The sequence below is a fragment of the Cimex lectularius genome, unplaced genomic scaffold, assembly GCF_000648675.2.
Source record: "Cimex lectularius strain Harlan isolate CLEC.00 unplaced genomic scaffold, Clec_2.1 scaffold78, whole genome shotgun sequence".
In the NCBI taxonomy this organism is placed as follows: domain Eukaryota; kingdom Metazoa; phylum Arthropoda; class Insecta; order Hemiptera; family Cimicidae; genus Cimex; species Cimex lectularius.
The window spans coordinates 561796-586793 of record NW_019392658.1 but is presented as its reverse complement, the minus strand read 5'-3'; the positions used below and the strand labels follow the sequence as shown (position 1 = coordinate 586793).

The following is a 24998-nucleotide window of genomic DNA, read 5'->3' as shown; positions in this document are numbered from 1 at the left end:
CGTTAAGGATATAATTAAGAAAAATGCTTTATTGCGTTCCGATGATCCTTCGTTTGAATATCGTTTACTGTAATAACAGGAATTAATATATAAAGTTTATGTTAGATTATTTCTCAGTTATTAATGTAAATGTTTCTATTACATTCGCCTCAGGTCAAAGATTTCTATCTAAATGCTCCTGGATATCTTTGGAAGCGATTGTCGTGAAGTCGCTCGTTTACATGCTGGCTTTGCGTGCCGTCAGACACGTGACAAATTTTCCTTTGATAAACAGCAGATATCACTACATTTACGCCCATAACATAATACTACTTGGAATAATTTTACGGAATAGAAACCTATAATCCGCCTTTCTTTCAATAATCTCATAATAAAACAGGTGTTTTTTTAGTGTGCAAAAGCTCTTCGAATTTAAATAGTTTTTTCAAAGGTTTATCGTTATCGATATTCAAGTCCAAGTCCCCAGATTAAAGTCACCTCTGTTCCTAATTACGAAAACACGATTTTAAAGTGTAATGTGTTATAGTCATGACATTAAATTACCATAAACCCGTTCTGCTTAAGGGAGAATTAGCCTTCCTGCTAATTACAATCGGGAAAATTTACTCCGAATAAACTCAGATGTAATTTTCCCGATAACGCTGAGCCATGCGGTGCGGATTGTTTCGCATTTTCGTCCGTAACAATTGTCAAGTTTGTCACTGCTCTTTAAACAAATTAAAACTTGACTTTATATTCTTTCTTTTAACTTGTATAAAAAATCGTCATTTTACGTATTTCCGGTCATCTCACTGAGATCTACTTGTTCTTTGTTTTCCGGCGTCGATTCAGATTGAGAAAGATTATCCTTATTCTCTGGCTTTCTCTGTGATAACAGTTTTTTCAGCATAACGCAGAAAGATCGACAAAAGAGCGAGATTATGAGAGTTGTAGGTCGGTTTTGAAGAAACTTCCGCCACTTCCGGTGTCGAGAGAATCTCTCCATCTGTTGCAAGACGGAAAGAATTTAAAATGCAAAACCATCTATCCTTCAAAATTTGCATTAACATAAAAACACGTTTTTAATTCAAAGTTGCAAATTTTGCCCTCGTTTCGACCTTTTAAACAAATTTTTAAACAATTTAATTATTAGAAATATATTAGATTATAATTGATGTTTGAATAATTTTAAAAGAAAATGGATGCGGCAAACGGACTTGGGAAGGTGGACCTAGGACGGTGTAACACGCCCAGGGTCTGGTAATGATCCCGGTCTTGAATGCAATTTACATTTCCCCAATTTTATGTGGCCTCTCATTAATTACCACCACATGCCATATAAAGGTTCATACAATTAAAAGTGTTTATTATTTTTCATATCATCTCATATCCCTGGGATAAATGTTACGATGATTTATGTTATGATTGTTTATGCTTAATGTATCCTCTCACAATGATCCTTATTTGGGATCTCTAAAGGATTTAAGTTAATCAGCGTCTCAGAGAAAGACGAAGAACGTGTAAAACCAACGTAAGACATATTTATGGTTTGACAGTTACCTATCATTTTGGTCTGTCTATTTTCGTTTTTGTTGTCAGTCGATTCGATATTTCGCCATCTTCAGTATTAAGTTTGGATGATTTCTGTGGAATGATGTTTTGGTTACGAGGGCGTGAATGGTGGAGGAGGGCTGTTTCGGGGGACTCAATCCATCAAACATACAAACAAAGGATATTCATACCGGCCCCTCTCGACTATCCATGACTTCGTAACTAAAACTTACTCACCCATATTCAACCTTGAAGATGGCGAAATGCCAAAAGGGTTATGACTGACAGTATTCAGCAAGGGTAGGCAGACCAACATGATATGTATCTATCAAACTGAAAGTTCATCACCCTGCAGACCAAAGAAGGAAGTCTAACAAATGGCAAATTGTCAAGATTCGTTAACGTGAGGATGATCTGTATGTTAAGGTGATAGATCTGCATCAAACGGCTACCTGTCGTACTGGGACCATCAAAGTTGTTGGTTACAACTCACTACTGACAAGTTTAAGCAAATTTCAGTCGTCATTCCAGCAGATACGCCTGGCTTACTACTACTAGAAGACGGTGTGCTAACTTGAATTTGGGAGACGCCTAGGTTTGCGTATACGGTGGCACAAAGTATATCGCACTGGGTTCATCAAAATGGGACTATCGTGCTCATCCCTGACGGCCGGCTTCAACTTAAGGCTTCTTATTAGTCTCCAGAGCCTTGACAGTGGATCCTCTGTAATACTTTCTACATTCAGCATTTCTCTGCTCTGTGTAGAAACCTTTTTCATATCAGCTATTTACAGTAGCATGTACTGAAGTTTAATCTGAGGTTTGGTGTTGTTCTCCAAGCACTGCAGTCTCTTAGCTTTTAAACATTTTCTCGTTCTTTAGTTCAGTCATCTCTAACAGGTTAAATTAGCTGAACAAAGCTTGTCGCACTGGGTACACCAAAATGAGACAAACATACTACTCCAGGTATGGGGTATAGCTCATTACTGTCAATTTTATGCACATACGTTGATACGTCTAGATTTCTTCTATTGCCGGTCAGTGCGTGCTAGCTTGAGGTTTGGTTCGTATGAGTTAATGGCACTGCGTCCATCAAAATCGAACTATTGTTCTCCTTCACGTTGTGCACTTGATTATCCGGCATTAGGTGTTTTTATTACTCTCCATAACCTCGATATTGCCTCACCAGTTATCCTTACTATAGACAGTTTTTCTTTGCCCTTTTCGATGTCAGGTATTCTCAGAAGCATACTGAGGTTTCCTCTTTTTCTTGGCAGAACACATTCAAAGGCTATCCCTTCGGATGTTGTTCCACGAGTTTTTAGACACGATCCATGATTTTTGTCGAATTTTGTGAATTTTCAAGAAGGGTTCTGTTTTAGTTTTATTGATGCTGTTGAGGACCCCTCCGTATTATATCACCATCTTTGTTGCTCTCCACTCCTCCTCTAAAATTCTCTCACTACAAAAACTCTAACAAAGGCTTAGCTCACTCCTATCCATTTTTGATTTAACAACTATCGCATTCCAAATATGAATTTTAACTCATCACTGGGCACCGACCAGTGACTAACTGTAACTGACTCCTGACCAACTTACTCGTGTCAACCATCGACTTGTGTTTACCCTTGTAGTAGCACCCAACTTTTGCAAACAACCCCAGAGGGCTGCTCATAGGAGACGGTGGTAGCTACTACCTTCTTGCTTCACCATTTTGCATTTCTTGCGCCTTCCTTTACAGAAAATTTTCGAACATTCAAGGAATACACAAAATGTATTGCTTCGACGTTTACATATCCTCATTTTAATGGTTTAATACAGTTAATAGGATAATCTTTACACAATTAATTATTAATTAGTTACTCAACTAATTAACTATACGAAAAAATAGATTTCTCACCACATACATATGTATATCGTCAGCAACCCAAAAATCTCGTGTTATCCATTATTTTCAAATGTCTTCGATAAATTAAGCGCATAAGAAATATTAAAACTTACGACTTTTTGATCTATAAAAATAGTGATGATTTAGGAAGATTCAATTCAAGATCGTTAACAGGAAACTCTGGCTGTTTGCTCTGTTAAGTTCTTCAACCACCAACTTAAAGCCATCAGCGTACTTAATTATGAAACAATAGAGAGCGTAGCAGGTCAATATAGAAACGAAACAATAGTAGGCTTAGTACGCTCACTTGAGGCACTCCAATAATACCATTTTTTGTGAGATCCCCGAAGCTGCTGCCAACTTTAACTGTATTCCTGTGAACCAAACCTCTTGAGCATTTGACCTCTTTTTTGCCGGCTAACTGGTCATTGCCAGTTCCTCACATATTTTCCTTCTCGGGTTTTTTACTTTTTACTAGTATAACTGTACACGACTGCTGTCATTATATTCAACCCTTCCACACGTGGCTAAATCTTCCTAATTCAATATTACGTACATGACTACGTTTACACGTTCATATTGTTACAAGAAATAGCCTAACCCCTAAAACTAAAATAAAATATAGAATATATTATTTACAAAATTACAGTTGGGAAGCCGGCAGTGTGTTCAAAACCTCGACGTTCTTCCACCATTCACGTTTGTAAATACACTCATGAAGAGTAGTAAAACCTTTCAAGCCATTTGTACCAATAAATTTGGGTAGCCGTTGTGGATTTAATATTACTCGGTGATTCACTCGACCATTACACTGCGTTCAGTCGTACATAATACTAACCAATCTAACTGGACAGGTCCATGGGGTACTCTATATTCTGCCACATATCTGTCCATTCACACACAGACACATTTGCGCCTATAAATACATTCACATATAGCCACCGGGGTTTTTGTATTACTCCAGCTCCTTACACCTACCATAAACATACATTAACCTAGACAACATAGATGAGTCTGTGAGGTACTCCATATTCCGTCTCAGATATCGCCTACTCGCTCACACAAACATTTTTGCCAATAAATACAGACACACCTCAGTGAAAGCCACATATGAAGGAGTTTCCTATATGCAACCATAAACTTGTATTAAATTCAGGTATTCAAATAATTCATTTCTGCAGTCACAGTTAGGGCCTGATATTTTTCTGTCGGAGGAGGATATGTTGCAGTTTTTGCGGTATTCTTACAGTCGTTGACAGCCAGATATTAGGAGTATTTACGATGTATGTTAGATGTTAACTCATGTTAACTTGAATAGAGAAACGTCCAGTAAGATCGTGAACGCGCCCTTCATTTCTTAGCATGTTAAACGTTAATTTTTTTCCGTAATTGCTGCGCGTGGTGACTTGTGGAACAATAAAGCTATAACAGCCCTTGAACGCTTGTTGCTGTTGGTTATGGTTTTGTTTCGGGTTAAATTGTAAGATGCCAGAAGTTAGTAAAAACGGAAAATTAATCAACACTTTCATTCAAAATGCTATTTATGCATTCGAACAGTACAAATGACACGCTTTAATTCGTGGCGACATACCTAACTTACATACTAATGGCTAACCATCAAAGGACTACAACTTTATAGGATAGGGGATGTATCCACTATGAATGAGAGTATAAGGACAGGTCAGAAATTAAGAAAAGAAATGTCTGATTTAATTAATGTGTATTTAAGAATAAAAATAAGTGAAAACAAAAACAGCTGTTAAATTCATGGCTGCCATGTTTGTTACCTACGCCCTAACGGATAGCAATGTGACTACATTTTCGACTTATATCTAACATTGGCCCTACCCTGCTGAATCGAGCAGTGATAACCAGCTGATTCTTAGACTACGTCATCATTTTTTTCGATCTAACACGACCTAACATAGCTAACAGGGTTAACACAAAGATCGTGAATACCCCTGTTATATGCTTTGTAGATACTCTTTCGTTATAACAGTCGTAAATCCAAAAGGTCGAAATGTTACGGACTTTTTTTATATTAAATATAAACGTTTTACCCAAAAAAATAGTCCCGGCTGAAGTAGATTGATTAAAAAAGTTAATTGTTAACTTGGCTCTTAACAAAGAGCGAGTAGGTTAGGTAAGGTTATTAGGAATCTGTTTTCTTCCTACCTAGAGTGCCACAGCCAATATTGGTCAATCTCAATCATTAAGGGTATTCATGATCTTTGTGTTAACATACCTAAAGTGTATCCCCATGTCTAACAGCCTACAACTTTATAGAATAGGGGCTATATCTATTATGAATGAGAATATAAGGACAGAGCAGAAATAAACAAAAGGAATGTATTGGTATGATTCAATTAATGCGTATTTAAGAATAAAACTTCGTGTAAACAAAAAACAGCTGTTAAATTCATGGCTGCCATGTTGGTTACGTACGCCCTGACGGCTAGCAATGTGACTATATCTTCGACTTGGCCAACATTGGCCCTGCCCTGTTAGATCGGGCAATGTTAACTAGCCGATTGTTACAAGTCCACGTCATCATTTTTCGCGATCTACCAAGACCTAACAAAGTTAACAGGNACTAAGAAAGACACGCTGCAATTCGAGCCGACGTACCTAACCTGCATCCTAACGTGTAACTGCCTAGAACTTTATAGGATAGGGGGTGTATCTATTATGAATGAGAGTATAAGGACAGGTCGGAAAGTAACAAAAGAAATGTATTGGTCTGATTTAATTAATGCGTATTTAAGAATAAAAATACGTATAAACAAAAAACAGGTGTTAAATTCATGGCAGCCATGTTGCTTGCCATAACGGAAAGCAAAGTGACTACATTTTCGACCTAGCACCTAAAATCGGTTCTGGACTGTTAGATTGAGCAATGTTAACTAGCCGATTCTAACAAGTCTACGTCATCATTTTTCTCGATCTAACACGACCTAACTGAGTTAACAGGGTTAAAACATAGATCGTGAATATCTCTATTATATGCTTTGTAGTGGCTCTTTTTCCCCATAACGGACTCGCCTTCGGTCTTTTGTCGAGAACGAGATGCCCATGGGTTAACGGGGTACGGCCAATTCTCAAGCGGTTCAACAAGATTCTATCCTTTTTTTAGTCTTTCCCATGGTTTACTGTTTAATCACGTTTTTGACATCTTATAGCTTTAAGAGCGCTTTGTCATCTGAGCTCTTACACCTAACACATACTAATTAATGATAAGAATATTATGAGAGAGTCTACAGCCTTAGATAAATCAAGGAATGTTTTAAATGTATAATTATTCTATTTCAAAGCAGAGTAAATGTAATTAATCAAGTCAAAGAGTGTGGTTTTTGTTAATCTACCTTTAATATAGCAATTCTCGGACCTGGATAGATCACCTTTCTTACGGACTGGGATAATCAATGTTTAAAAGCGTCAGGAAATATTTATCGCTTAAAATAATGTTACAAAAACAGGTTTCGTTTTATTTGTTTTGTTTGTTTACTAATGGTCTAGTTTCCATTGAGCAGAAAGACAATCTTTGTCGAATTGACGGATTGAAATGAAAAATAAATAAACAGGCCGTTTTGTGTCCGCCTCTTTCAATCTACGAGAAGGTATAAAAAAAGTATACTCACTGCATAAAACCTTTATTTCCTGGGACGAAAAAATAAGGGAAAAGGAGAAGGAGGGAGCGTTCATTAAGAAAATCGCAAGACCCATCACAAAGAACAACTAAAAGGGATGGGTAAATAAACAGTAAATTCATTTTTCCCTCTTATTTAAAACGACGCCGAATTAATGGCAAAGGTATAATAAAAGATTGTTACATTTTTATAATTTCTCTACTGTTCATGAAATTCCATCAACGAGATTTTGTTAAAAAAAATTCTCTCCTTCTAGCCAAGTTATTTAAACAATTTCCAGGAAAAGTGTACGAATCGTTTGTTTTTCAGACAAACAATCGTTTACAGTCAGGCATTCTATTCAATTGAACACTTTCAAGTGAAAATTATACAATTCCAGTTAAACGAGCGGGGTTAATGCGGGGGCGGAACGGTCTTCCATCAAGGTAACTCAATTATCGCACCCTTCCTTGGAGGGTTGTACTCTCGGCGACTTCGCACGCTGAAAGATTTCAAACGGATAACTTTAATTTGCCGATTTAAAGTGATACAATACAAATAGGAGTTGCGGAATCGAACCGCGGATCAGAACTTCGTAGATAAAAACGGTTTGACTCGGCGTCAAAAAGATCTGGCCATTTTACTTATATTTTGCGGCACAGACAAAACCGTTGAGCGTCTTTCTTTGGGCATGGAAACCGGAAGGGATTCAGAAGCGTGGGAGATTTCGAACCGCAGATTCAAAAAACTACAATATTTTCTTTCCCTTCGAAGCCATGACTGGAGTCAAACTTTAAGAATTAAGTCTGATTTCGTCTTTAAAATCGATATAAATTCGACGCACTGTCGATCCACTTTTGTTCGCCTCGTCTAAATTTATAATGGAATATGTGGATAATAGTAAACATTCAGTTGTGCCTGGACACAAAAACGACTTTAAAAAAACAAGGGTTGTCATTTTTTTGTGTCTCAGTGTATCTGTATTATGTAGCTACATTGTTCGGTTTTTTTTGCCAGTTCAGTTACGGGATTGTACCAGTAGTCACCTCTGTTTATTTCTCTGACGTCATAACAAAAATATATCTTGTGTTTCCTGACTTCTTGACGTTTGCGAAGACATGTCTCCGATCATCCATCTTATTATTATTACTTTTTATTAGTTTGTTTTTTGTTTGACAGGGGCATCGGACAGCTTGGTCATTTCAGCTCGAGCGCATGCGAAATATTGCAACACACATTCAATACGCATTCGCACAAATAAATACATTCACACCGATATACGTTGCATTCATTCTATTTGGTGGATGGAGTACTGAATATTCCTCCATCAACCTGCACACGATAACAAACCAATCCAATTGGTGTCGTCGATGGGGTACTTTTTTAAATATTCTGCCATCGACCCAAGTCACGTACATTGCTCGAGGGGCGAAGGGGATGCTATTCCACCATCAGCCCCTCCCCATTCACTCTAATAAATTCATTCACTCATAAAAAACACAAAAACGCACATCTTGACGGCAAGAACTGTCTCCCCTAGATCACTATTTTCTCCTTTCCTTTTCGTAATCTGATTGTTTTTTCTTTTGATTCGTGAACACGTTACACTTAGAACAACAGCAACAAAAATTAATAATTTAAATAATAAGCAAATAATCGTGCCGAAATTTTTTTTAAAGGACATAGAATTGGGGGATTTTAGAAACAAACGGTGTAACGTTTTGCCTCAATTTTAGAGTATTGCCAAAAAATTAATTATTCACTATTTAAATAATCTCCTAAGTAGAAAGTAGTAGTATATTATGAAAAATAAAATTTAAGAAATATGGGTTGTAATAAATTAAATAGATTTTGAAAAATCAGTACCGAAAGAAGGCATTCTTTTCGGCCTCTCTTTCAACAAGTAAATTACCTTCACAATTTTCTGAAATACAGTATCTGATGCTTTCGCAAAAAGTTACAGGCTTTCCCGAACAGGAAATGCGTATCAAAATTAAAATCCACATGGTAAAAAATAAAAAAAAAAACAGCTGGCTGTCAGAAAAATTGCCGCTACCTCGTTAATTTCCCTGGAGTATTCTCAATACAATCGCAATTGAAAAATATAAAGTCAGAAGCTTTCGGACACTGCGTACGTTTAGTGGTATAGGACCAGATCACATTCCTACAATATTTTATGTAAAAAAAACATACATCAGCCTTAGGCGGATCCTGTAATATATTCAATTCTTCAATGCCCTCAGGCTGTTACCCGGATTTTTGAAAAAAAAAATCTCATGATGTATCATGATTAAATAAGTTTGTTTTTTAATACCAAACATCAATTGTCTGTACTTTGGTAGAAAATGGTGTACTCCTGACCGCCATTTTCTCCCTTCCTTTTCTTAATCTGAATGTTCTTTTCTTCTGATTGGTGAACACGTTACACTCACAACAACAGCATTAAAAATTAACCATTTAATAAAACGGAACATAAAATTATTTTTATCATGGTAAATCTGTTTCAGTTCCACCCCAGAAGCCGACTGTTTTTGATGATACAGGCAAAGAGATACCTTCCGTTGCCGGACCCTATGAAGAGGGAGCAGATTTGAAACTCACCTGCGTCGTTTCCGGAGGTGAGACATATTTTTTATTATCATTTCGTAACACAAAAGCATTTATGTGCATTGTAGGAAATTCAGTAAGGCTGTGCGTGTGTGAGTGCACAAATATTGTAAAGAGCATTATCATAAATGACTCACTACTAAGTCAATTTTCTTGTCATAATTCGAAATGCGAGGCAATGAATGGTTGTTTTATTAAAAAAAAAAAAAAGAAGACAAATCCGCATTTAAGTCGAACTTCCTCTTTGCGCTTTGAGAAAAATAAACGTATGGAGCGTAACAACTTGCTGTATCAAGACTGTGTTTAATTAGGACGCGGTAAAGTGGCGGCTTTATGGGGGTTTTGGGGCCCACCTAGGAAATTGAGGTTCACAAGTGAATGATTAATGATTTTGCTATGATTAGTTGAGGGTGAACAGTTTTAATATACTCTTCATTAGAACTGTGATTGCTTTTAATTAAGTTGGGAAGTATTCAACTGTGAAGTTTTACAAAAAAACAAGTACCCATTGTGCGAGTAAAATTCTGAAAAAGGAGTTTAAGGATTTGAAATAATCACGAACCATTCAAACGCGATCAAATTGTAATTTTATAATTTGAAAAATGGCTGGAGGTAATGAAGTGACTATTTGTGACTAGAAATCACAATAGCGTGAACGGCAGGGCACATTGACGTACTTGAGATGATTTTTTTTTTTTGTTGTAATGCCCATTTAGCATTAAAACGGGGAACAAACTTACTCGACGCAACGCTATGCGAAGCTACCGGATGCTACCCGACGCTTTGTCTCGTTTTGGTAGGGTGTGCACATCTACGCGACGTCAAGCGCACGCCATGTACAGCCACACAGCTTGTATCACAATAATCTCTATGACAATCGCAACTCCTCTTTTGTTTTTAATGCATTATTTTGAGCACAACCATGTAATAAATTGATTGTTAAACATAATTGTTTTAAATAAAGTTATTACGGTGTTTTGATAAGTTATCTGCCTAACCATCATAATTAAATAAATTTTATAAAAACTTCTGAATTTTTGATCTCGTTTAATTTGGTTTACATTAAAATAGGAATGTTGTAATTAATATAACGACAAAATTACATATACTTAGTTTAAAAATATGAGTGTCCTGTTCTGACGCTACTCGACGAAAATGGTGTAATGTTATGAGCAAAACCTTGTAATAAATTGTTAATTAAATTTAATTGTTTTAATAGAGTTATTCCGGTCTTTTGATAAATTTTCTTTCTAACCAACATAATAAATAATTTCACTAATTTCGTGGTCCGCTTGACCAATTAATATATTACAATTAATTAAGGTTTTTAGTTTAGATATAAAAAAGTCAATGGCATGAGCGGGATTCGACCGCACCTTTTGAATTTTCCCTCCTTTTTGCCATTTTTCAAATGTCGTGTAATCGGATTGGATTCTCGACGACAAATGAAATGGCCACGGAGAGCTTTAGTGAAGTATACTTCATTTTTAATCATTAAATTCACTAATTTCGTGGTCCGCTTGACCAATTAATATATTACAATTAATTAAGGTTTTTAGTTGAGATAAAAAAGTCAATGGCACGAGCGGGATTCGAACCCACGATCTTCGGCTTGATACGCCGCTGCTCTACCACTTGAGCTATCGTGACCTCGATCCACTCGGACACCAACTTCCCATCTCAACCGCACCTTTTGAATTTTCCCTCCTTTTTGCCATTTTTCAATTGTAATTAATATAACGACAAAATTTACATATACCTAGTTTGAAATATAAATCTGAGTGTCCATTTCTTTTGTCTTCTACTGTACTCGATGCTACCCGACGAAAATCTGGACAGTGGGGATCATGGTTGCAACAGGTAGCGTAGAGTAGGATAGCGTTGCGTGGCATCGGGCAGATGTGCACGGAGGTAATACAATCTTATGGAAAATTGAACTTGGGATTTTCGTCGGGTAGCATCGGGTAGCGTCGCATGGCGTTGAATCGGGTAAGTGTGTTCCGGCTTAAAAATTTATCGTCATCATTTTGCGTGTAAGAATCAGCTTAAAGTGCGCATGCAAATTGAGTTTGCAGAAAATGTACTCTAACCTTATATAGCAGAACTTCGTCTAATCTGAGAAGCGCAAGGTTTTCTCCAGTGGCCTGCGGTGATGAACCAGTAGTTTTATTTTAACAACAGACGCAACGAATATGAAATGCCGAATCGCGTCGGACAGACCAACCCAAGAAATGTAATTTCTCTTACAAGAATGTATGAGCACTGGCTGGGGGGTGATGAAATGACCATTATTTGATCTTCTTCCTCTTCGTCTCTGTATCGTGGTCGAGGTTTTTAAATTTAAATATTTCCTCGTTCTGACCTATATGTTCTTTGCGTCCGTCCTATATATTTGTCATCCTGTATTGTACTGTTTCTTTCTAGTGGGTTTGTCTCAGATGTTATTACAATTTCGTTTTTGTTCCCACTAGTGCTGGTTTTATTGAGTTGTCCGGAAAATAATGCAAGTTTATGGTTATAAAATAAAAACAATTAAATGATGGCAACTTCTCCATACGCTCTGAATAGAATTTTGAGTCTTTATTATTAACAAATTCGTAAGCATATTTTCTAAAGACTCTTGATCAATGAATTTTTTATATTGTAAAACGTTGTCCAAGTGTCTAAAGAAATAGTAGTCGATAGGCGACGGGTTTGGAGAATAGGGAGGGTGAAGCATCATAACCAAGATCTAACAGTTTTGACCTTTTCCGGTTGACCGAATAATGCTTCAATAATGCCAATTTCTAGTGCATTGCGTCAGTTGAGAGCAATACATTTTGACATTGACTGTTTGACCAAGATTCAAAAGGCTGTGATAAATCAGCCCAAATTAAGCACCACCAAACAGTGCATCACTTTAGAGCTATTTCACCTTTCCAATTCCCTTAAGGTGGTCAGCAATGATCAAGTTTCTAACTGAAAGATTATCTGCAAGTTTTCGAACAGCAGTTCTGGAATTTTCTTCGACCAAAGCTCGCAGAACATCATCATCTAAGGAAGAAATTCTTCCACGAACTTTACCTTTAAGGCGAAAGTCTCCCTCTCGAAAATTTTTAACCCACTCTGAACGGTGGTCTCACCCACATTGCCATCGTACCAGATTTCATTGTTTCAGGGATTTTTGGCACCGTTCCGACCGATTTTAAACTCGTAAATCGTTATACGAAAATCACGCGTTAACATCTTCGTAAAGTCACTATTTTTCGTGGTCCGCTTGACCAATTAATATTTTCAATTATCTTTGAATTATTCCCATGTAACGAAATGCTACGGAGGTAAACAAACATTTTTGCTTGTAAGAAGATTAAAAAGTGCTGACCATCGTACGAAAGAATAATCCATCACACGTAAAACGTTTATTATGTAGAGAGATAATTGGAACAAAAATGAAAACCTGCATTATTTTCCGGACAACCCAAAATTTTGTGTAGTCTAATTTCTAACATAGATCAGTTGGTTCATCTCTTTTTATGTATATTACAGCTTTTTTATGTCAAAGTAACACTTTTTACCTTCACATTAACCCTTTCATTAAAGTAAAAAAATAAGCTGTTAGAAGAACATATTAAAATTATTGACAATTAAAAGGAAAAATTATGTGCAGTTAAATTTAACAAAAATGGATTCTCCATTTAATTTGAGATTTTTTTCAGTATGAAATTGGCCATTATATAAATTCACATAAAACTTAATAACAATTAAAATTTTAAAACTGAATATAAAAATAAATTATTCTTCTATTAATTCGAGTTTTTTTTCAATACAAAAAATTCTTGAATTAATAGAAGGTTTTTATAATTAAAAACATTTTATTGTTTTTATATTTAACTTTAGGTACGTTAAAAAATGAATCCTTTCTTTTTAGATAATTATTAATTTTACTGTGCAGTATTTAGTGACCGTTAATTAATGATTATTTAGAGATCGTGAGATGCAGTCTAGTGTGATGTAGGTTTAGAAAAATATTTGCAACGTTTTACTTTTACTTTATTACTACAATAACAAACACGGCCAAAGGGCTACTTCACAGAATTATTACCCTGAGCCATGAATCTTTTCATCACAAGAACATAAAAATATACAAATATGTCTTACATAACAATCACTACCCTAAATACATAATCAACAACTAAAACACAACACTAACATCATGTACTATCACTAATAACACTACATTCTACCTAACACAGACAAACCAACATACTTGTCCATTTCATTCGTTCATGGGCAATCACAGAAATTAAAGAAATTTCTCTCTTTTGATAACATTAAAATAGCCTTCATAACTATAAAACTATTCACACCCTTTCATTTAAAATTAAAGAACCTACACTAATAACAAATAAGTCGATGTAATTTCTAAAATCAATTGTATAAATTGATCTCTTGAAATGAATTGCAAAAATCACTTTTGCACACTTTGGCAATTCATGTCGAGAGACGTGGTTGTAGAAGTCCTTCAACCTGATGATGAGCTAAAGGGCTCGAAATCTGGATCGTTACAAAACAACTTACTGTGAGTAGGAACTATCTTTTTAAAAAGGATTAAAACAGTCAATGTCAAATCTTATTTAATAGAATTCTACATATTATTTTATTTTTTTATGTAAAAACCAGCCAATCGAATTATAGGAAAATCCAAAAAAAGCATTGAAAACTTTTAATATTATAGAACTTTCAATTTAATTTTTGGTAGAAAACCAACGTAGTTTTTTTATTTGGACCTCAAAAGTTTACCTTCTGAGTTTTCCTTCTCGAAGGTGGGATAATAGGTCATCTCAAAAAAACAACAACCGGCTTTTTTGCCAATCTACAATGTTTCGGATTTATTTTAATCCTTCCTCAGGTGAGTTAACGCCTATACATAGAACAAAAATTTCTTACATTTTTAGACCAATATGGTTATCAAAGTTTCTTTAACTTCTTTTACTTACAGTGATTAAAACAGTGTTCGTCAGTCATTAATATTTTGTAACCGCTTATTTTAAAAACCAACCCTAAATCTTTCAAAAACTGCTAAGATTAAAATTTCTAAAAAAAACTAAATTTGCAATTTCGTTGGAAAAATACACAGTAGAACTTTGCAAAATGAATTGCAAAAATGGCAAAAAGGAGGGAAAATTCGAGAGGTGAGGTTGAAATGGGAAGTTGGTGTCCGTGTGGATCGAAGTCACGATAGCTCAGGTGGTAGAGCAGCGGTGTATTTAGCCGAAGGTCGTGGGTTCGAATCCCCCTCGTAACACTAACTTTTTCATTTTATCCAAGACCTTACATAAAACGATTTAGTAATTGTAAGAAGCAGTTTGGTCAATAGACCACTAAATATAATGTATATAAAACAATCATTACACTCCACACATCAAATAATTCTACATAGTCTAAATCCCCAAGAATTTATCTCTCCTTTCCTTAATAATCCAGAAGGCTAAATTGGCTCGAACGACAAACCCTTACCTTTTCGTAGAAAAATGAATTCCTATCCCTACTTCCTTCTTCACTCATTCAAACCTTACATAAACATAAAAACATTAACATCTCACTATCACTCTCAACTGGACACACAATAGTGACACATCTGCACACTTCATTTGTCCACACTAATTTGCACTCACTCTTACTTTAGTTGAGTCTAAAATTTCTATCTTCCTTCTCATAAGGATCTCATAGGTAGATCTCTCTTTCCAAAAGTAAGGCATAAGGTTATTTTACTTTAGAAAACCGAATCGTCGGCATCTTGTAAACTCTGGGGAATACAGTGGGGAAACGTCTTATGTTTTCAAACATTTGGAAAGAAAACACCAGTTGATCAATTTACTCAAAAATCGATAACGATAAAATTGAAAACCAATTTTGTTGAAATGTGTTGGCAGCTTTTCCTTGACCTTAACTACGTATCCACTGTATGAAAAAATACTTCAAAATATGAAAAAACATATTTTACATATAAAAGTATTTTATCCACATGTCGATAGTGAGTAAGTTGATCATTTATGAATAATCGACAACTCATATGAGTAAGTACTCTTCAATATCGAATAATTTCTGTCCATACTTGAGTAGTATCCAATATGACTTTCGATACCAGTATCGAGTACTGGTATCGAATATTTTAGGGTATCGCACGTCACTACCTACATCACACCAGACCGGCTCTCACGATCTCTAAATAATCTTTAATTTTAATTATAATTAAATTTCATTTTGTATTCTAAGAGCTCAATTATTTTGTTTGAAAAACGCAGACATACAGACATTTTACTTTACATGCTTCTATTTTATACAATCATCTAAGGTTTTTAATGCTTTAAAGAAACGGTTATTTTGAAATTAAAAAGCCTTATTTTGTAACAAAAAAGAATTAATTTGAAACTAATAATGTTCATTTCAAATAAAAAAAGGGTTAATTTGAAATTAAAAAGGTTAATTGTAGCTAAAAATGGTTGATTTGAAAATAAAACGGGTTAATTGAAATTAAATAGAGTTAATTTGAAGTTCATAATGTCTTTTCAAAATAAAAAATGGTTAATTTGAAATTAAAAAAGTTAATTGTAGGTTAAATTTGTTCATTTGAAAATAAAATGAATTAATTGAAATTAAAAAAAGGTTAATTTAAAGTTAAAAACGATAATTTGAAGTTAAAAAGAGTTAAATTGAAAATGAAACAGTTAATTTGAGATTAAAATAGTTAATTTGAAATATATAAAAAAATTGACGGTAAAAGGTAAGTAAATAATTTGAATATAAATTGACTAATTTGAAATCATAAAGGGTTAACATGAATAAAAAAGGTTCATTTGATCGTCGTGGCAATCCCGCTCGTGGCACTAACGTTTTCATTTCAACCAAAACCTTACATAAAAAGATTAATTAATAGTAAATTTTAAGTTAACAAAGGTAAATTCGAAATTATTATAAACTAATTTGACTATAAAAAGGGTTAATTTGAAATGATAAAGGGTGAAATTAAAGTCAAAACTGGTTAATTTGGAATTAAAAATGGTAATTTGATATTGAGACAATTAATCTGAGTTTATAATAATTAATTTGAAATTACAAAAGCAATTTGAGGTTGAAATAGTTGATTTGAAAGTTAAAAAGTTTAATTTGACGGAAAATATGGGTAGTTTGAAGTTAAAAATGATTTAATTTGAAATCAAAAAGGGTAATTCAAAATTAAAAAAGGTTAATTTGAAGTAAAAAAAAGTTAATTTGAATAAAAATCGTTATTTTGAATGATAGCAAAATCGCGTTCATTTGAAATTAAAAAAGACGAATTTAGTTAGACATAATTCGATGTCTAAAATGGTCACTTTTGAAAATAAAAAAGGGTTAACGTTAAAACGAATTAGTTGATTGAAACGGAAAAAGGTTAATTATGTTATTAATTATGGTCTGTTTAATGACTTTTTTGAGGTTTCTTTCTTTTCGTTTAATTTGTTTACCGCTTTTTCGATTGTTGTACCCGTTGTGTGCTACATGATTTATTATCCATAGACCGTGCTTGTGCTTCTCATTTGTTGAGGGGGTGGTTTTTAGTCGGTCCGACGTGGATTTCAGTGCTGCTGTTTTATGCCTGTTTCGGTGGAGTCAGCTTTTATGTTTATCTCCGTCGGTAGTGGTTTACCGTATTTAGGATGAAATCTCGCAAACCATCATTCAGGATCTTTATTAAATTTCCTTTCAAAATTCAAACTTTACGGTTCGCATGGTTTTGATGGTGAAAGACAATTCATGAACGAAGGAGAAGCCATATCGGCACGGCTTTACATTATTTTCGCTCAATTTTTATAGCCGTGCAAGTGTATAAGTGGAAAGGGGCGACATGACACGTCTTCCTTTCTGTACCTTTACGGCCGTGTCGACAATTCGGCTCTCCCGGAGGCGTGATGCGAGCCGAGAAACCCTGTCAATCACAGTTGACAAGGCTGGGAAACTTTTCACCTGTTCTAGATTTCCTTTCCCCCCCCCCTTTTAAAATATAAGCCATGCAAATTAAGTTGAAATAAACCGCCTCGTAAATGGGACACGATTTTTCAACTCGGGCCGACGAGGAAACAAAAGTGCACTTTCCGTGTTGACTAGCTCATCGAAAGAGCTTTTCCAGAGCGAAAGTATTCAAATAACGAATGCCGGTCAGACGGCCCAACTCGAATATCTATTACGATGTTTACTAAGTTTGGGTAAACTCGACAAACTATTTAATGCACAACGCTTGATCCATAGGGCGGGGATTAAGTAATAGCAGTTAAGTAGTCAGATTAATAAATTTCGCTATGATGAATTCCTTTCATCCTCATCCTCAACATTTGGTTTAATTTGGTATAAAAAAATATGAGAATTTATTGTTATGTGTTTTGTGCTGAATACGAAAAAGTTATAATTTTTCCTAGAAAGCATTAAAGCATTAAAAAGTGGAAAGTGTGCATTCTCGCTTAGTTTTTGGAAAATAACTAATATAAAACTCGGTCAGCAACTTGTCAATTTTTATTAACTCTTAATGCTTTTCGGATTATATTTAACCCATTAGATTTCGTGGTCCAATTGACCAAATAACTGTTTTCAATTTATTAATCTTTGTGAAAGCTGTTGGTTCGGCTAAATACGCTAATATCGTACATCAAATTCAATATCAATAACATACATATAACTCACAAAACATAACACAACATATAAAACAATTACTTAATCGTTTTATGTAAGGTTTTGGTTAAAATGAAAAAGTTAGTGTTACGAGCGGTATTCGAACCCTCGACCTTCGACTAAATACGACGCTCCTCTACCACTTGAGTGACTTCGATCCACTAGGACACCAACTCCCCATCTCAATCTACCTTTCGAATTTTGCCATTTAATATTTAATTTTCACTCAGCTACACATTTTTGGTTGTTTATTAAAATTATTATTAAATTACTTTCAAATTAACTCTAATCTTCAAAATCAACCTTTTTATCATCAAATTACCTTTTCTATTTTCGAACCCTGTTTCATCTGAAGTTGACCCCTTATTCAATTAAACCTTTTTAATTTCGCATTAACTTTTTAAATTCCAATTACCCCTTTTTGTTTTCAAATTAAACCTTTTTTAAACCAAAATAACTCTTTTAAACTTCAAATGAATTATTTTTCATTTCAGATCCTTAGTAATTTCAAATTGTGCCTTTTTAATTGCCAATTTACCTCTTTTCACTTCGAATTGACCCTTTTAATTCTCGATTTAACTAATTTAACCTCAAATTAGCTTTTTAAGTGTCAAATTATCACTTCTTTTGTCAAATTAACTTTTTTTAATTAACCATTTGTAATTTTAACTGCAAATAAACCCTTTTTCCCGTCAAATTACTCTTTTTTTATTTCTAATGAATCATCTTAACCTCAAATTAACATGTGTGGTTATTAGAGACCGTTAATCCATAATTATTCAGAAATCGTGAGATGCGGTCTGGTGTGATGTAGGTTTCAGAAAAACATTTTCTTTATCGTGCCAATGAAATTCTCAAATTAACATTTTAACTTCCAATTACGCCTTTTTATTTACAAATTAACCATTTTTCATATTAAAATAATTCTTTTAAACTTAAAATGACCCCCTTATCATTTCAAATTAATCCGTAGTAATTTCAAATTGTGCCTTTTTAATTTCCAATTAACCTCTTTTAACATCGAATTGGCCCTTTTTATTTTCCATTTAACCATTTTTAACCTCAAATTAACTCTTTTTCCGTCAAATTACACTTTTTTATTTCAAATAAACCACTTTAACTTCAAATTAGCTTTTTAAATGTCAATGTCCTTTTTATTCAAATGAACTCTTTTTATTTTTAAATTAATATTTTTTCATATCAAAATGGAAAAACCTTTTAAACATCAAATGGTTTCTTTTTTATTTCAAATCAATCTTAGTAATTTCAAACTGTGCCTTTGTAATTTCCAATTAACCTCTTTTAACATCAAATTATTCCTTTTTCCGTCAAATAACACTTTGGAAATATCACATTAGCTTTTTTTCAATTTAGCAAATCAACGCTTTTTAAATTCAAATTAACCATTTATTTTCAAATTAGCTCTTTTTCATTTCATTTCATGTTAACCCTTTTGCCTTAAAATTGAAATGAAAATTCTTAAAGATCTTTTTAATTATAAATATTGAACTCTCATATATAATACCACATAAACATCAATTACAATTAAAAATGCAAAATTATTTAAAATTGAATATTAAATAAAAAAATAAAATTCACCCAGTATATTACAGTTTTTGTGAAGAAATTTTTAACCTTTATATCAACGAAAAATTTCCTATTTTAATAATTAAATTTAATTGTAATATTTGTTCATATTGTATTTTATATTTATATTTTAAAAAATTAAAGAATTAATAATAGAAGGATCATTTATTTTTATATTAAATTGTACATAAAATTTAATTTAATCTTTGTAATTAATTTTCATATGGTTTTAAAGTATTTTATTGCATTAAAGAAAGGGTTAATTTGAAGTTAAATAGGGTTAATGTGAACTATAATATGAAAAATAGCAAATTAATTAAGGTAATAAAGGCAATTTGACATGCATATAACAACAAAGACCCAGAAACAGCATTAAATACAGTGAATTTAGTTTTCGTTGGGAAATTATTATTCGACATAAAGCCAGCCCAAATTCTATTAAATCCCATCCTAGCATGCATCCAAATGATGTTGGACGGAGAGATACGTGTTCATGTCGTACACCCCGTACATCATAGTTGTAAGGAGGTCAACAGGGACAAATCTGCAATCATTTTGACGGTCAGATTCCATTTTTCTCCATAATTGTTTAATGTTTGTATGTTCCTTTCAAAACTATTATAAAATATATTAAATATATTATAAAACGATTTTGTTGAAAATTTTTATTCTGTCGTTATCTTTGTGTAAAAAAGTTTTTTTATCAGACTTCTTTGCGTTCTCTTCGTCAAGATTTAATGAAGCTCGTAGAGTAATGTATAATATAATTTTTCTTTTCGTTTGCCGATCCCGGGAAGAAAGATGCTAAAAGATTTAATAAAGATACGAATATAAATATATAAGAGTATCGGCAGGGTTTGTTGGCTGTTGCCGTCCCGGTACGGGGGTTTCTCCTTGTCCCCAGATATGGAAACATGCTCCACATACAGTCATGCAATTGCCGACCCCTGGGGTTCCGAAGGTCCGGCTGTCTCCCGGCCGTCACAGCTGTGTATAAATGAATTTTTTCCTACATTGGCTTTACCATCACTCCGAGGTGTAGTCAATTATGTTACCTTACAACATTAGGTCTTTTTTTTATAAGAACAATTGTTTTATTGTTGTATTTCCCTGCTTTTTGTATGCGTAAGTCATCATTAAAGGAGTATAAAAACACGGTCCTGTCTAAAAAGAAAGATTGTTTTGAAGTTAGGCCTTGTTCTAATCATCTGAAAAGTTTGTTTTGTGTGGTTCCGGGGGGGGGGGGTAGCGAGTGTGAGTACAAAGTTGTTACGATGTTATAACAGACAAAACTCGTCAAATCTACGCTGGCTTATTTATTGTCGATCGTTTTTCCATCTGTGGCTCATTTTACATGAAACATATTGTTTTTTCCCTTCCTTATTAGATTTTCCGGCGGTCCTTTAATTGTCAAAAGAGATGGGATTAAAAACCGTCATGTCGAAAATGGCGCATCGCTTAGGCGGACAACCGTATTAGCCAGAAGCGCGATCTATTAATCAACCCTTTGACGGTCCCGTTCGATACCGTCACCCCTGAAGTATTGCTCACTTCACCCCTTTCGACTAGAAACAATTTCCTCCTCCAAAATTTGTTTGTCCTCTACCTCCTTAACTTCTATATGTCAAAATATCTACTCTTTTTTTCTCTTTGTGTTAAGATTGATTAATACAAGCAATTTGTTCCCGTGATTGTTCTCATATCGCTTTTGCCAGGTCACTTACTTCAACCATTCTTCTTTTCTTTTAATTTCTCAAAATAAAAGCATGCAAAGAGCCCATTAATCCATCCATACGGATTTTGTCGCGTTAACGACTCAAATGAAGAAAACTTTTTGTACGACATCGAATGAAAAAAATAGTAACTTTTGTATCTTATCTTGTTAGTACACCGTGCGTCCCGATTCTTCACGGAATTTCGTTAGGGAGTTTAAGGTTGATCTTATCATTTTAAAAATCCTACTGAGAAGTGGGCCACTACAGTCTGTTATTAAGTGGGTTTGGTTCTCTTCTGCCGCTTCGCAGAATCCGCACTGGTGCCCACCGCCCACTCGGTCCGCAGTGGCATTTCTTGATTTCTTTCTTTCCAATTCTGACCAGGATGTTTCATTGATTGTTTGTCCCAGCAATTCCCACTTTCTCACTCTCACCATGCCTTCTTTTCTATTGAATTGGGATTTTGCCTTTTTCCTTGTCCTTAGGCAAACCAAAATAACAGACACACTGAAGATGACTATACGGTGACCGAATTTCAAGGTTCATCTTTCTTCATAGCACAACCACTCTCTAAAATTTACTTCTTTCGCGTTAATAAATACACTCATTTTTAAACTATAAATTTTCTTAGTCTATGGTTTAAAAATGAGCGTATTTATTAACGCGAAAGTAGTAAATTTTAAACATGTTCTTTTGGTTTTAATGTGAATATATTTTTGGGCTGGATATACATTTTTTTCATGCAATCGATTTCGCTTTACGTAGTTCGCATGGGTTGGGCTAAGATATAGAACGGTTAAGTTAGGGTCATGTAGGATCCGGTATGTAAGATTAAGTTTAGGTTTGATAAGGCAGAGTTAGGGTCATGATGTTAAAACGGATTAGGCTAGGTAAGGTTAAGGTTACATTAGATTAGGTGGGATAGAGGTTAGATTTGAAAATTGGGTGAGGATTGGAGTTAGAACGGGTAAGTAAGGTTAATTTCGATAGGTTATGATGATTACCTTTGGAGTTATTAGTTTTGGTTAGGTAGGGTTATTGTCGTGTTAGGATTAGGTGCCAGTTATGTTTGATTAGTTATGCTTACGGGATTGATGATAATGACGGGTTAGGTTAGGTATGGTAAGGTTAAGGTTAGGTGGGATTAAATAAAGTTAGGATCAGGGTTGGTGGTAGGAACAGGTAAGGTTTTGAGATGAACATCATTTCGATCAGTGTACTTGTAACAAGTTATTGCTTATACGCAAAATCTTTACTCCAAACTAAAATTACCATTCTCAAACGTATAACCAAAAGGGGATTTATTAAATAACAACTAAAATATAAAACGAACATTTATTGAAAAGTAAACAAATGGAAATTAAAAAGGGTCCTTATAGCACATGAAAATAAATTAAATTAAAATTAAAGTTGAAATTAACAACAAAACACAACTTTGACAACGAAAAGTCTGCCTCTACTTATCTTTGTAAGTTTGAGTTTTGATATTTTGTTAATAATGATAGATCCGCGTCTCGCCTTCACCGCTTCCAGGAACACCAATGGCCTTTTTCTTCCCACAATCCTCCAGAACATTACAGGAGGGCACTTGATCAAGCTGACGTGTGAGGTTGTACCGTCACGCTGCAGCGTCACAGTTTGGTAAACTTGGAGTTTAAATAAAGCTAAGTGTAGCTATGGTTAGCTTTGAAGTTATTACTTTTGGTTAGTTACAGTTTCCTTGGGGTTAGGATGGGGTAAGGGGCGGGTTAGATACGTTTAGGATTGGACTTTGGAGTAGTGCTAGGTTAGGGTTAGGTGGAATAAGGGGTAGGATTGGGGTCAGGAATGGTTTTAAATACGGGTAGATAGGGTTAAGATAAGGTTAAGTTTAGAGCAATTATTTCATGTTGGGTAGTGTTATGTTTGGGTAAGGGCTAGGTTACATATCAATGACTCATTGTTTTTCTGCAAAGCAGAGCAAATATGTGTGTGCAAAGCGCAAGTTTGAAAAGTCCTTTAAAGGATCATCATCGCATGCGAAGTTTTTACTTTCAAAGTTTGTTCAGCTGAATCTATTCTTTATTCGACAGAGATTACCAATTTGTGTATTTACATTTATTTTGTAATGTTTCGTTTTTGTATAATATACTGTGAAACCCGTTTTGTCTATTGTTTTGTTTCTTAAAAACAATAGATCTAACAGATTTTACCGAAATTGACATAGTCCCAATTTTTCTCATCAAACTAATATTCTAAGGTGTGTCTCTCTGAGGAGGTTGGGATCAAACAGTTCTTTGATGACATAATGAACTGAAACGATGTCATTGGCACTAAAACTGATTAATACGGCCGATTGTCTTCCTCTCTGTTGACACATCACTCGTCGAGGCGTCTCTCATTATCCTCGTGGAAACCGAGGAGCCTAATTGGAATCCCTCCTCGACTTACTACAGCCAATTTGGGTTAACCGTACAAAAGCTATTTATTTGGAGTAAATCCTTTCTCTATCCATCTTCCGTCACGAGGGTGAATACGAATTATTACGGGCTTATATTTACAAGCCCAACTCAGAACAACAATGTGGCACTTTACAATACCAACTTTTTTCTTGCCCTGTTGTTCAATCAATTATTTACCCTGACAGTTGACATAACTTTTTTCCCTTTAGATTACTCATATTATTATTAAATTTTTATCGACCCTGCTTCGCAATACTGTTAGAACACACGTCTGATAGACGGAAGAGAAAAAGACGTTAACATAATTATTTTGTTTTTTATTTCATGAAAGGTCGAAGGGTATTGAAGGCTTATGAAGGACGAGATCAATAGCTATCAACTGGCTGATTGAAAAGACGGTTAACGGACCGATTCGTTCGTGGAATATTTGTTTATCGACTGAAAAAAATGATAAAGGTACAGCTCGAAACGCTTCCGGGAGTGATTATTCGTCCCATTGAGCAATACGTGAAAACGTCCCCGCGTTGGACCCCTGTCGTCATACGGGATGTCTGATTTAAACGATTGCTGTGTAGAGTTCTTTGTTTTCCTTGTAAGAGGAAAATCCCTGAATTATACACGAAAAAAGGGGTTTAAAAAATCATATGGTGCTTTGTAGCAAAACGGAGATGTAGGTTACATTACGATTCGGGAGCTAGTAGGGGCGGAGATAGCCATGAAATAATTATGTTTCATGTGCTGTGCACATAATTGCATCGTAAATATCATTACGACTCGCATTATCATTTAAACGCCTATTAGTCTTTTATTGAGTTTCCCTCTAGATGGACAAACAATATATTTCAAATAATGTTTTCACTATCAGAACATTTTTGTCGCCGGTCTTCTAATTAACCGCGTCTAATTTTTTCCCCGGTTGAAG

General features: G+C 34.6%; 1 protein-coding gene across 2 annotated transcripts in view; it reads left to right on the top strand.

Moving 5' to 3' along the window:
* The window catches only part of LOC106663359 (B-cell receptor CD22-like), a 569781-nt gene that overhangs the window by 481418 nt on the left and 63365 nt on the right, over nucleotides 1-24998 (top strand). For both annotated transcript variants that reach the window (XM_014388165.2, XM_024224807.1), the window contains one exon: nucleotides 9552-9662. In XM_014388165.2, the coding sequence (XP_014243651.1) occupies nucleotides 9552-9662 (111 nt within the window). The remainder of the gene's footprint in view (nucleotides 1-9551; nucleotides 9663-24998) is intronic.